At 41.3% G+C, this 12,319-nt stretch overlaps 2 protein-coding genes across 2 annotated transcripts in view; one reads left to right on the forward strand and one right to left on the reverse strand.

The window, feature by feature from the left end:
- Positions 1–9,450, reverse strand: dnajc11a (DnaJ (Hsp40) homolog, subfamily C, member 11a). The gene is made up of 16 exons (XM_030055834.1): positions 9,313–9,450; positions 8,519–8,648; positions 8,287–8,360; positions 6,192–6,293; positions 5,951–6,079; positions 5,653–5,775; positions 5,389–5,462; positions 5,107–5,296; positions 4,920–5,005; positions 4,568–4,684; positions 2,975–3,130; positions 2,756–2,825; positions 2,452–2,509; positions 1,491–1,633; positions 1,099–1,228; positions 1–452 (listed from the first exon to the last, which is right to left on the reverse strand). The coding sequence occupies exons 1-16, from the start codon at positions 9,382–9,384 to the stop codon at positions 427–429; spliced, it is 1,680 nt and encodes a 559-aa protein (XP_029911694.1). The 5' UTR covers positions 9,385–9,450; the 3' UTR covers positions 1–426.
- Positions 9,451–10,875: 1,425 nt separating this feature from the next.
- Positions 10,876–12,319, forward strand: part of camta1a (calmodulin binding transcription activator 1a) — a 277,749-nt gene continuing 276,305 nt past the window's right edge. The window contains exon 1 of the mRNA XM_030055833.1: positions 10,876–10,909. Coding sequence (XP_029911693.1) covers positions 10,885–10,909 — 25 coding nt within the window. The 5' untranslated portion in view covers positions 10,876–10,884. The remainder of the gene's footprint in view (positions 10,910–12,319) is intronic.

The following is a 12,319-nucleotide window of genomic DNA, read 5'->3' on the forward strand; positions in this document are numbered from 1 at the left end:
CAATATGGAAGATAATGATTTTTAATTATATGGCAAATATACAGAGGTGCATTCATGTCTTTAATCACATAGGCACTGCAGTTTTGTGTACAGTACAGTACAATGTAACTCGATCAAGCCATACCAAAAATAAATGGGTACCAAAGAGGCTAAAAGACCCAGGAAATAAGATAGTAGCCATTGATTTTGGTGTCACTTTTGAATTTCAAGCAGGCCACAACCCTGTTCATGGATACTGACTCATAATCAACACAGTCTGTGATGCTTAGACTCCGCTCTGCATATTTAAACGAACAATATAAAGACAAAGGAAAATGCATGACTTCTGAGGAACACAGACTTAAATCCATCTCATATCTAAAACAGGAGATTATCCTTTTTTTTTCAGTTCAACAACGTGTCTCTGTTTGCTCAGCAGAGGGACTCCTATGTGTCTGCATCAATCCTGTGAGCTGCACAACAGAAGAAAGGAGAAAGAAGTCAAAATTAACACTTGGCAAGCACCTTAGGACATGTAACATAAATTAATGGGTATGAAAAGTAGGGGTGGAAGTCACTGGGTAACTTGTGATAACGATACTATCACAACACAGGCTATTTTGCAACATATTTTAAGATAATCAGCTATAATCTGTAACTAAAGAACAAAAAATACCCTTGAAAAGGCAAAAATAATTTTCTAATAAGCAGGAATCAGTCAGGAAACAGTTTTATTTAAAGTAACTAAAGGCATGGAATAAATAACTCAGCGTGACTCAAAGGTGCTATCTGTGCAAATGAAGTTGAAAACTCAAATATCAATACTTGACACAGGGGTACTGCAATATATTGCATTATCGATTAATTGTTCCACCCCTGATGAAGAGGGCATTTTCAAATAGAGATAAAAATATAAGATATGCGACATCAAATGTATCTTCAAATCTCTATGTTGAAGCCCGTCTGAATCGGGGGCAGGTTAGATACTACAGATTCAGGAGAGCTTAAGTTCTACTGAATCATAAACAGTACCAATGGGGCCAAAAGTGTGACAAAACCCTCATGCAGCTTTGCTGAGTCACGTTGCTGCTCTATGTCATACTAGTCTTTGAGACTTACATTGCTTTGGTATCCTGAGTGCTTCCATGTCCCCTGACAGGACTTGATGCATGACTCCCCGGAACTGATACAGCACCTTCAGGCTCTTCTCCTCCCCCACGCAGGGGTCATAGAAGCCAGGGAGTCCCGACTGGAAAGGCAACGTAAGGTCACATAGCAGCAGCACATAGAATTGCCACAAAATACAGACATTATAGTCAGTAAATGCACATATCAAAATGTTTTTGTACCAGGAGAAAACCTCAAGTAGGTGTGTTGTAGTCTGTCAGTCTATACAATGTCATTCCAATAGCAATTTTGCCAAAAACTAGTTTAGTGTGTAAGTTTAGATACATGTAACATGGATCCAATTAACTGGTATTGGGAATTGTGCACTATATTTATTGGCATACCTTTGTGGCCTCAGTGAGGATTAGCTTTGAGTCTTTCACCAGGCACTGCAGTGGCACAGTCACATCGATGACCTTTGCCCTCTCATGCTTCTTGCTGTTGTCTGTCACAAACTTGCCATACCAGGCATTGAGGATGATGAGACCTACCCAAGAGGACGATGCCAAATAAAGTGTCAATCAACAGGATGTTTTACTGTTAGACTGTCTACTGACTAGTGAACTCTTAATTTTTGGTTTTACTATTGCCAACCGGTGAAATTTCAGTCACAAAGTGATAATTAAGTAGTTTAGAACTGAACAAATTATTATTTTGGTGCTTGTTTGCTCAAAGTACATAATAAAATGACAGTCTGCATTTTAGGGTGCACAGATAGTTCTTTAACCATTGCATTAAGTCAAATTCACTGAATAAAGATGTGTTTTTGCATAGTTTTTAACAGTTGCGTTATGAGTCCCAAGTCTCGGGTACCTCTTGTGATAATGAAACCAGCCAGAACAACCTCTACAATGACAGGTGTCGTTAGCCAATTATCACTCGCTGTCCAACGCGAGGTGAAAATTATACTGTCTGCAGAGAGCTTTTGGTTAGTGTATTCTTTGAAGGCAAGCTAAAAAGCATCAATTATCACTTGTCTAAATCTTGTTTACAAAAATGCACCCATGTTGCAACAAAAGCATCCTAGATACTCTGATGCTGTCCACAAAGTAACTCTTCTACTCTTTGTTAGTATAACAAACCTACAGACTAGTCATGGCTGTTTCAGGAGCTCTTGAGTCTTTTTAGTCATGCAAACTGTTCTTGGAGGAAAACCATGACATTATAGCTTGGGTTGAACTTGTGTTTAAAAGATGTATAAACTAGAAATTCACATGCAATATAGCCTATTCATTTTTAAGGAGCAACAAAAAAGTGGGAAGCTGTTAGACTTCTGTAAAATGTCTTAGGTGTGATTGGTCTTACCCATTCTAGACTCCTCAGCTTCAATGATCCTGCGCACAGACTCCTGCATGAGCAAGACCTTCACAGATGAAAGAGGCAGAGGAAGGCAGGGAAAGAGAAAAGAGATTTTACATCATTTGGATTGTATTAATACAATTCACAGAGATTTTGCATACATGTATCTAATTCCATCTCAGCCCTTTTGTCAGTGCTTTACAACTGATGTTTCTTAACAGACACAACAGCTGTAATCAGCTCTTGTCTAATGTTCAATCTGAATGCAGGATTGGCACCACAGCTAAGTGTAGGGCTATGGAGGACTCACAGCAGACTCCGCCTCCTGTCTCTTCCTAGCAATTTCAGATGCTGAGCTCTCCCGCTGCTTCTCCAAGTCTCTGTTGAGTTGAGCGATAAAGGGAGAATTAAAATTGGCTCTTAAGATAACTGGTATCATAATATGTATAGTACTACTTTTATTAATGTTTCTTTTGTGAAGCAAATCAACTTCAAGGTGAGCCATTTTACATAAGAGGACATTTCTTACTGTTCCTTCTGGGCACGCACGTAGGGCCGGATAATAAGCCGCTGAATGGCGAGGTAGAAAACCAGTGGTCCGACTGTGGCGTAAAATACTGCACTAGGCAGCAGTTGGTCGGTCAGGTGGATAGGGAAGAAATACGTCTGGCTGGCTCTGTTTAACCTACGGACACAAAGTTAGTTTTCTATATTTATTTCAGTTTATAACCTATGCCTTACCCCAAAATATGATGCTGAGCACAGCTAGCTACATTAAAAACACACTGCAAAGTGAAAACATCAGCTACAGCAAAGGTCCAAGCTATCATATTTAACTTTTCCTGTGATTTGTAGGCCTATATGGATGTTGTATTGAGGGTCTAAAGCTTGTGCATAACACTAATAATAAAGTATCTTTCCCAGCCATTTTCAAATTAAACACATTGTAAAACATTAATAAATAAGTAGGCCTACTCTCAAATAAAGGTATCAAAATGAGTTTCCCTTCAAAATAGAAATGGAAATAAAATATGGCTCACTTTAGTCCTCATCTAAACAAGAGTGGTTCATTATCTTGAGCATTTAATCTACCAGTGCTTTGTTGTAAAACTGAGGTATTACAAAAACACAGCAGTCTCACTGGATGAGAAACACAGTGATTATTTTGATCAAGTATGAATTTATCTCTAACACATCAATGACAATTTTCTTCTTCTCCAACATTTGTTTCTCTCTCACTGAATACAACCTCTTCCTGCTGTACAATCGATTTGACTGGCCGAGATGGTTGAGTGATTTGAATAACGCACAGGACTGGACAAAACACAGAGATACAGTAGCCACAACAAAACACAACACTAAAAAGTGTTTCACTGTCCTGGTGGAACCATTAATGCGTCAGTCATGTCAACTGGTGAATTGTGCCTTACATGTTAACATGATTGGACAAAGATGGAGGTGACAGAACAGCTCTCTCTGAATAAGATAAGAGGATTATAGCAATTTTGTATGAAGATGTGAAGCCTGCAGGTAAGGTGTGATTAATAATTTTTATGGTGAAATTTTAACTATAATAGATTTATTTCTTTTCATTAAATATATACTAACTAATAAGTGCCCTGGCACTTTCTAGGTATTTGGGGTATATGCTTTATTGGGGTGTCATAGACGTTTGAGTTCAAATTTATTGAGCTCACTTGATCACTGTTACAGTCTCAATGGCTTTACAGGCCTGTAGTGATACACAACTGAACAATAGTAAATATGCTTACATTTGCCATCTCAGCAATGTCTAATGCCTCATTAATGCTAATCCTGTACATGCATCCTCATTAATGCACCCACAGTCTCCGCCAGCACTGATCAACACACGAGTCCATCTCCTACTGAAGTGCTGCTGTCCTGAGCACCTAATGAACATCAAACATGATATGCTGAAACTTCATTTCTGAAGTGCTGTAAACCGTCAACATAATGCACAAGTATCAGTCAGTTATCTGATGCCTGATTGGCTGACCTGACACTGCGTCTTGATGCCGAGGGTGCCATGGCAACAGTGCTCTGAGAAAAGCCCTCTGGAAGCTACACCACGTAGGAAACCGGAGCAGTGAGCCATACTTACTTGATCTTGAGGGAGACACCTTGGGGCACTCCCACACTGACGGTGGCCCCCAGGACACTGTGTCGACTGATCTTCCGCTCAGCGCCGTACTCCACCACAGTCCCAAAGAAACCTGATCTGCAGAGCAAAGGGAGTTACTACCTACATCTCTGCAGGCAAAGATCACGTCAACATGATCTCCAAGTTCCTGCTCAGAAAGTGGCAAGCTAAAATGCATACTGAGATCATACAAGATTAATTTCAAATCATTACCAAAGAGGCTTTAATATGAATGCATCTTCAATAATGAACCTCAAAGATTTTTAAATTAGTTCTCAGGACAAATGACACGTATTTCATTGTGACAACATACTTTACTGAGCCCTTGATCTTTGTCTGATCTTCATCCTGGAACTTGTACTGGTAACTCAGCATCAGAAAAGAGTGAGGAATTCCAAGCTGCAGAAAAAAAGGAAATGATTATTCTAGCACAACGACTGACAAACAAGTGCTGATTTAATGGTGTTTGGGCCAATAAAATCTAACTGCTGGCTGCTAACCTGCATTGCAAAGGTGAAATGGCTGCTCTTGGTGTCCCTGACAATGCTGGTGTTCATAGACGATTGGATTCCCCAGCGCCACTGCAGATAGCCCATAGTGTTCTTGTCTAGATGACGGGCCAACACAGTGGTAACACCAGGACGCACACCCCGGGATGAGAACTGGAGCCCGCACTGAGCAGTCACAAAGCTGGGGGGAAATAATTCTCTTAGGACCTAACCAAAATATCCATGAGGCAATAAAAACACAGTATTGACCTCTTTATTTCCATTTCTACATACCAGCGTGGTGTCAAGTTTCGGAATATCTTCATTCCAAAGAGAGGCCCATGGGTGTCTCCAGCACCGAACTCTAGCTGTGAATACAGAGAATGTGTGAAGTTTTGTCCCTAAAAAATGACACATACATTATACAATGCATACAGGGAGATTTCTGTTTTGTGACCATATATATTACAGACAAAAACAACAGAAACACATAAAAAACTAGGTAGTGTGGCTGATACCAAATGACATTGCAGCATAAATAACAAAATAAATAGATACCTCTCCCCAGCCTTTAGCTGAGGTGACTCTTCTCAAGGCCAGGTTAATGTTGCCGCCTCCATTTCCATTGTGGGTCGACAGGGAGCCAGACAGAATGGCTGTGTCTGTTGTGGTAAGAGGGGCCTGCAATGCAACAGACAACAAAACATGAATACAGCACCCACTTTGATATAAATTAGAGCTCATTCTTGTCAAGCATCTCTCCTCACGGCTATCAGAGACTTGATAGACTGATTACTGATTGTAAACAAAATAATACACTTTAAAATACACTGTAAAATTTGGTGCAACCAGTTACCTCTATGGATTGTGATATGTGCATCTTGTTGATCTCCACATGTGGGATACCCCCTCCAACCATATCCTCATAGTCCTCCTCATACCGGTCAAAGAGGTCTGTGGCATCAATACCCACACTAATCGTGCCCTAAGAGACACAAGATCACTGATTAATACGTGTATTTCATATGCAAAATAGTGAGTAATAACTTAATACAATCAGTTAACTATAAACATGAATTATCTTTCCCTCAACATACCTTTGGGTTGGTCCTTTGCTGAAGTCTTCTCTCCTCTCGCTCTTTCTGAAGACGCTCATACTCCTCTCGAATCTCTGCTGGTGTTCTTTTTCTTTCCACCACCTGGAATAAGAAGAGGTGAAATACACACACAAAGCAAATCGTGTGTGAGCTGCTTTGTATGATGTAGGGGAAAAGCTGCTGCAGTAGTAATGCTGCCATTAGTTCAGGCTCACATACACTACTCACAAAAAGTTAGGGATATTCGGCTTTCGGGTGAAATTTCCATCTGAACCTAAAATGCATTATAACCTTTACTGGTGAACTTAATGTGACCTTCTGTAAACTTTGCACATGTCCAACTGTTCAGTGTTTCAGTACTTTTTGCACAAGTTGCTGTTCTCTAACAAGGAGCTTAACGGCAAAATTCACAACAGGTGTTTGATCCATGAATCAACCAATAAATATCCTGGTTCAATTAGAATTGGTATTTAAACAGTCTTCCTCATCATGCTGTCCACATTTTGACATCATTTTGACCAAGACGACACCTAACAATTGATCAACAGTACCTCACCATTGCGAGGCTTCAAACAGGATGTTCTCAGACGGAAGTGGCCACTGAGCTTAGAGTGTCACAGAGTGTCATCAGTAGGTTGCAACAGAGATACAAAGAGACTGGAAGAGTCACAGAAAGGCATAGAAGTGGACGTCCTTTGGCCACATCCCACACTGATGACCGCTTCATTGTGAACAGTGCCCTGCGGAACCGGATGATGAATGCCACTCAACTCCAGGCACGTTTAAGGGAGGTGCAGGCACCCAAGTGTCACATCAGACCATTCGAAACCGTTTACATCAGCATGGTCTGCGTGCTAGACGACCTGCAAGGGTACCTGACCACACCACCAGGCACAGGTGTCATCGTCTTGCATGGGCCAGGGGGCATTTACGCTGGACGAGGGACCAGTGGGCCTCAGTGCTGTTCTCTGATGAAAGCCGATTCATGTTGAGCAGAAATGATGGCCGCCAACGATGTTGGAGACGTCAAGGAGAGCCCTATGCATCAGCCACTGTTGTCACCAGACGAGCCTTTGGTGGTGGTGGTGTTACTGTGTGGGCAGTTGTGTCTAGTCAGTACAGAACTGCCCTACACTTTGTGAATGGTACAGTGACAAGCCCATACTACCTGAATAACATCATTAATCCAGTCATTGTGCCCCTGCATGACCAACACAGGCCTAATTTCAGCTTCATGGACGACAATGCTCCAGCTCATCGAGGTCGCATCATTAGGGAACGGCTGCTGGAGACTGGGTTACCTCAAATGGAGTGGCCTGCACTTTCTCCAGACCTGAATCCCATAGAAAACCTATGGGATCAGCTGAGTCGCCGTGTAGAGGCTCGGAGCTCTGTACCCCAGAACCTCAATGTCCTGAGGGCCGCCCTTCAAGAAGAGTGGGATGCCATGCCTCAGCAGACAATAAGTCGACTTGTGAACAGCATGAGACGTCGTTGTCAAGCTGTAATTGATGCTCAAGGGCACATGACAAGTTATTGAGACATTGACATTTTTTGTTGTGGTATATCCACCACTGTTGTTGGCTTTTGTTTCAATAAATTGTTTGAGATAAGGAAATCACCAGTGTATGCTTCTACTTAAATGCCCTACTTTCATGATATAATATCACTGTAGCGTGAACTTTTTACATTTTCCGTAAATTTCTCCCGAAAGCCAAATATCCCTAACTTTTTGTGAGTAGTGTATGTATTTGTGTAAATGTTTAGATGTGTCAAACTCAATATTTTGGTTATTAGGTCACCAGTCATGGTACCAGCAGATGAAGAAGTACTGCACAGGTGTCCAGCGAGCATATGGTTCACACAAGCCATGTCATATGAGACATCGCAACCATAATCATATTATGCTTATAATATGTATGGCATATAATTGTGTAATCAACTACTGGAATAAATGGCTTAACCTCAACTCAAGACTTTAAGTGTAAACTGTTGAGTGACACAAACACAGTTGCTTAAACTTGTGCAGAGTGGCAAATTTGGATATCCTTGGCAGCCGATTGGAGCTGAGCCACGTCAGTGACTAAAGGCTTACCTCCCATCCTTCAACATCCAGTCCTCGCTTGCCATAGATGTCATAGATAGCTCTGGCCTGCGGGTCACTAAGGACTGTAGAGCGAAATGGACAGACGTCAGTATATTGCTGAAAACATGACAGCAGGTTTATTAGCCTATACACTTTTCTAATAACCTTGGTGCAGACCATAAGATATACAACCACATCAACTGAGGCAAAAAGTCTTCCATGTAGTCATGACTTTCCGTACCTTCATAAGCTTGATGTACAAGATTAAAGAGCTGCTCTGCTTGTCTCTTCAGCTCGGGGTCCCGGTGCTTATCTGGGTGGTACAGCATGCATAACCGCCTGTATGCCGCCTTCAGCTCCTCTTGTGTTGCCTAAATCACAATGTTGAAGCAGGAGCTTGAGACAAAACTTACTGAAAAGTTGGGAAAAATTGATCAAAAAGCACTAATATGTTAGCATCAGGCACATTCATTTCATTAACTAATCTGAGTAAACTGATCACATGGCATTTGACTTGAACTTGTATTGAGCTAACAGGGTGATTAAAAAGACAGGACAAAAGTCTGACGGGTCAACCTGCATGACATAAAGCATTAGAGCGCGCGAGAGCTGGCAGGGAGCCTGGTTAGCAGTCTCGTACACTCAAAGAGATTAACGTAATTTGGAAATGTAAGCTAGCTAACATTAGCGCCCAGCTGCTGGCATAACATTGATGAAACTACCTTGAATGATCACTGTACTTGACAGATACCGATGGCAAAGCTTTAAAGTTGCAACTAGTTGTTCGCACTGTAAGTATCAAACCGTGTTCAATTCACAACCTCACTGATGAAAAACTAACCTAAATATATCTAATATTCTTGACCAAAGAGTCAGAGAACAAAAATCAATGTCGAGGGTCACAAGCTAGCAGCAAGGCTAACGTTAACTCTCATTATACACCTCACTATGAAAGATCGGCGCAGGAAAGTTTGAGGACTGGCTGCTACATGCATGTAAACAAACATTTATTCAAAGTGCCGCTGCATAACATACCTCTCTCCTGACGTTAAGCAAGGAGTAATAATCATCATTGTCAATTTCATCATCATCCAAGGCGGACGCCATGTTTACAACCTGTCATCCCTTCCTCGTGTCATTTTACAACGCGCCCGGACCTCAGCGCGCTCTCGGTCGCCCCCTTGCGCAGCGGATGATAAACAGCCCTTTCCTCACAGACAGGCTTGCGTTTTCTAATGCATGGATAATACTCATATGTATGCACACTGCCGATTTCCATTAATTGCAGTCGAAGCTGCAGTTATCCGCCTTAAGCAGCGATTATTTTACCGTTTGATGTTGAGATACCTTTTAAGATCCCAAATTAAAATATAGGCTGGGCACTGGCCACTGCAGCCGAATGCCGTTTTCTGTTTAGAATTTTTAAAATCATCATACTAACTTTTTACTGCAAATGAAAAATGATCTAGAGCACCTCTTTCTCTATTTTGAGAGAAAAGGAAATCGTTTTAAAGAAAGTATTTCTCATCCGCAGTTTGAAAACATAGTTTATAAGAAACTGTCTGCCCCCAACTAAACAGTGAACCGTTTAGGCAAGGGGTGGCGGACAAAATAATTCATTTAGGGCTTTCATTTCGTCTTGCTAATGTCTTTGCAATCCAAATAAGCTGTTCAGTGCAGGCCGAGCACCGGCAGCAGCGCCTCTCCAACAGGAGCTGTCCTTTCAGCACCACCACTGAAAACTACAATCCATTCATTTCAGCGGTGCAGGAGCGGTGTACAGCAGGACTGCGTTGAAGTTAGTGTCAAAAACCACAACATCTGTACCCCACTTATACTGGATTTAACCATTTACTACTGGCTAACCTATGTAGGCTGTGGTCACGGTAGAAACTGTCAAATAAAACCAGAACATGCACATATTCACATTTATTCAGTGTGACTGTCAAAATATCAGGATGTGGTGTGAATTGTGTCGTTTTTATTTATTTATTTATTTATTTTTTATTTCTCGAGAGAGTTTGAATGATATTATTTTATGAATCAGATTGCCCGTTTTCTGTGTTCTGATTGGCTGCGTTACGTTTGAAGCGTTTATTTAGCCCCAGCTAATCAGTTAATTTAAATATCAAGCACTAATCCAAAATCTCCACTCATGACACTGGTAGACGCCTACCGCTAAGTAACTATTATTCCGGATTAAGTACTACTGTGGGACTAACATAATTGCTATTACTGATTCGATTAAAGGATCTAATGGACATTTGTGTTTTTTCTTTGTAATACAGTGTGGTTTTTTACAAAGCGCGTCGTGCCAGACAGCGCCTCTTTTAGGTTTTTTTTTTTTTTTTTGAAACCACTGTAAAACACGGCCTCTCGTGGCGTATAGCTTAATTATAGTTGCAAGGTAGGGGCGATGTGTTTTTTCACGCCGCCACAAGTCATCCCGGAGCCTCGCTGTCAGTCACTGCCTCATAGCCAATGGTAAGTTTGCATTGGTCGGACTCGCTGCTTGCTCCTCCAGTCCCTCCTCGTGCTGTCCTCGCCGTGCACGCGCGTGGTACCCACGGTCGTGAGGAGGAGGAGGATGTTGCGCGTGAAGGGGAAATGGCTGCCGAAAACAAGCCGGAAGGTAAGAGAAATATAATGGGATTAATTTACCAGTATGACCGCTGTGTGATTTTAGAACAGTTCTAAGTCGGTACGGAAATGACACACGCGTGAAGACAAGTAAAGAAATTTTTAGCAGAAAACGGCTCCGGTATTTTCCTCCGAATAGACAGCTTAAACGTGGAGACATTACCTAGCAGCTAATATTAGCTTACATTCTAGCCAGCTACTATTCCCATCGTAGCCCACATTTAAAGCACGCCACGGGGACAAATAGTCAGCATGATCAAAGTACCAAATTAACCATGCGTTTTACTCGCCATGCCTGTCAAATAGCCAGCGATTTAAGTTGTTACCAACAAGGCTAAGTTAATGACAACATGTCATTGCCATCGACTAACTTCTCCCCGTATTACCCAGCTTTCAACAGCGGGTTGTATTTTTTAGTTTATCTGTCAGTACGCTTGACGTCGGCAGCCGTTGTTATAGTTTGTTTTGGAGGCATTGTGCAAATCATTTGAGCACGTCTGATTAAAAATGTTCAAGTCTCGGTCTTTTTCTGTAAAAATATTTCCCTTTCATTCCGCCTTTTTTTTTTTTTTTTTTTTTTTTTTTCTAGGAGCGTTAATATTCTTTGGCATTTAGCGAACAGTGTTGCGAGTCAGAAGTGATGAATTTTTTAACCAGTGAACGTGTTTTTCCTACAGCCAATTAATACTTGGCCTATATTTGCTGTGAGACACAAGCACCAAAAACGTTTTAATGCCCGGCCGTCTATCGCACTTGAAACGGAATGCCACCACACCAGAGGAAACTGAGAGGATGGAGAGTAGGATTTCCAACAGCCTGACCATCACACTGCTTTACACATATCACAAGATGATTCTTTTTTTAACAGCTTATTTCATACAGCTCACTAACTTCAAATCTAATGCTATATAGTTACTTATTCCCCGTTTAATGGAATAATGTGCTGCAGTATATCTGTAGGAGAGCTGATGTGACTAAGCTTTGGATTTTAGGTTAGTAAAATAACAAGAGAAGCACCAGATAGACTACAGCAGTGATACAGGGACTAGCTTTTCCTATCCAGATGGCAGCCTTCTGCCGTTTGAACGAGACAGGAGTTAGTTATGTATTTGCCATCTTTGTTTCACATTTGAGTGAAGAGTGGAAATCACAGAAGATCATTTAAAACAGAAAGTCATCTAAACGTTGCCTAAAGTTTGGATCTTTTGGACAACAACAGAGCATGTTAACTTGATGTGTGTATTTAATGACATGTTCTGATGCTTATGCTCATGTTTTGCAGTTGTCATGTATTGTAATAGCCACAGTTCTCTCATATTGGAGACTGTAATAGGAGTCTCTATAGGTTTTTACATTTTTGTTCATGCGGAATCCTGCATGATGATAGGTTGTTAATCTGTTG

The sequence above is a fragment of the Myripristis murdjan genome, chromosome 7 (assembly GCF_902150065.1).
Source record: "Myripristis murdjan chromosome 7, fMyrMur1.1, whole genome shotgun sequence".
Lineage (NCBI taxonomy): Eukaryota > Metazoa > Chordata > Actinopteri > Holocentriformes > Holocentridae > Myripristis > Myripristis murdjan.

Bases quoted from the DNA above. Each gene is read 5' to 3' on its own strand.
- dnajc11a (XM_030055834.1), bottom strand. From the start codon at position 9,384: ATGGCGTCCGCCTTGGATGATGATGAAATTGACAATGATGATTATTAC. The intron at 6,080-6,191 runs GTATGTTGAGGG...TGTGTCTCTTAG, and splicing joins AGCAAAGGACCAACCCAAAG to GGCACGATTAGTGTGGGTAT. The intron at 2,510-2,755 runs GTGAGTCCTCCA...TCATCTGTGAAG, and splicing joins GACAGGAGGCGGAGTCTGCT to GTCTTGCTCATGCAGGAGTC.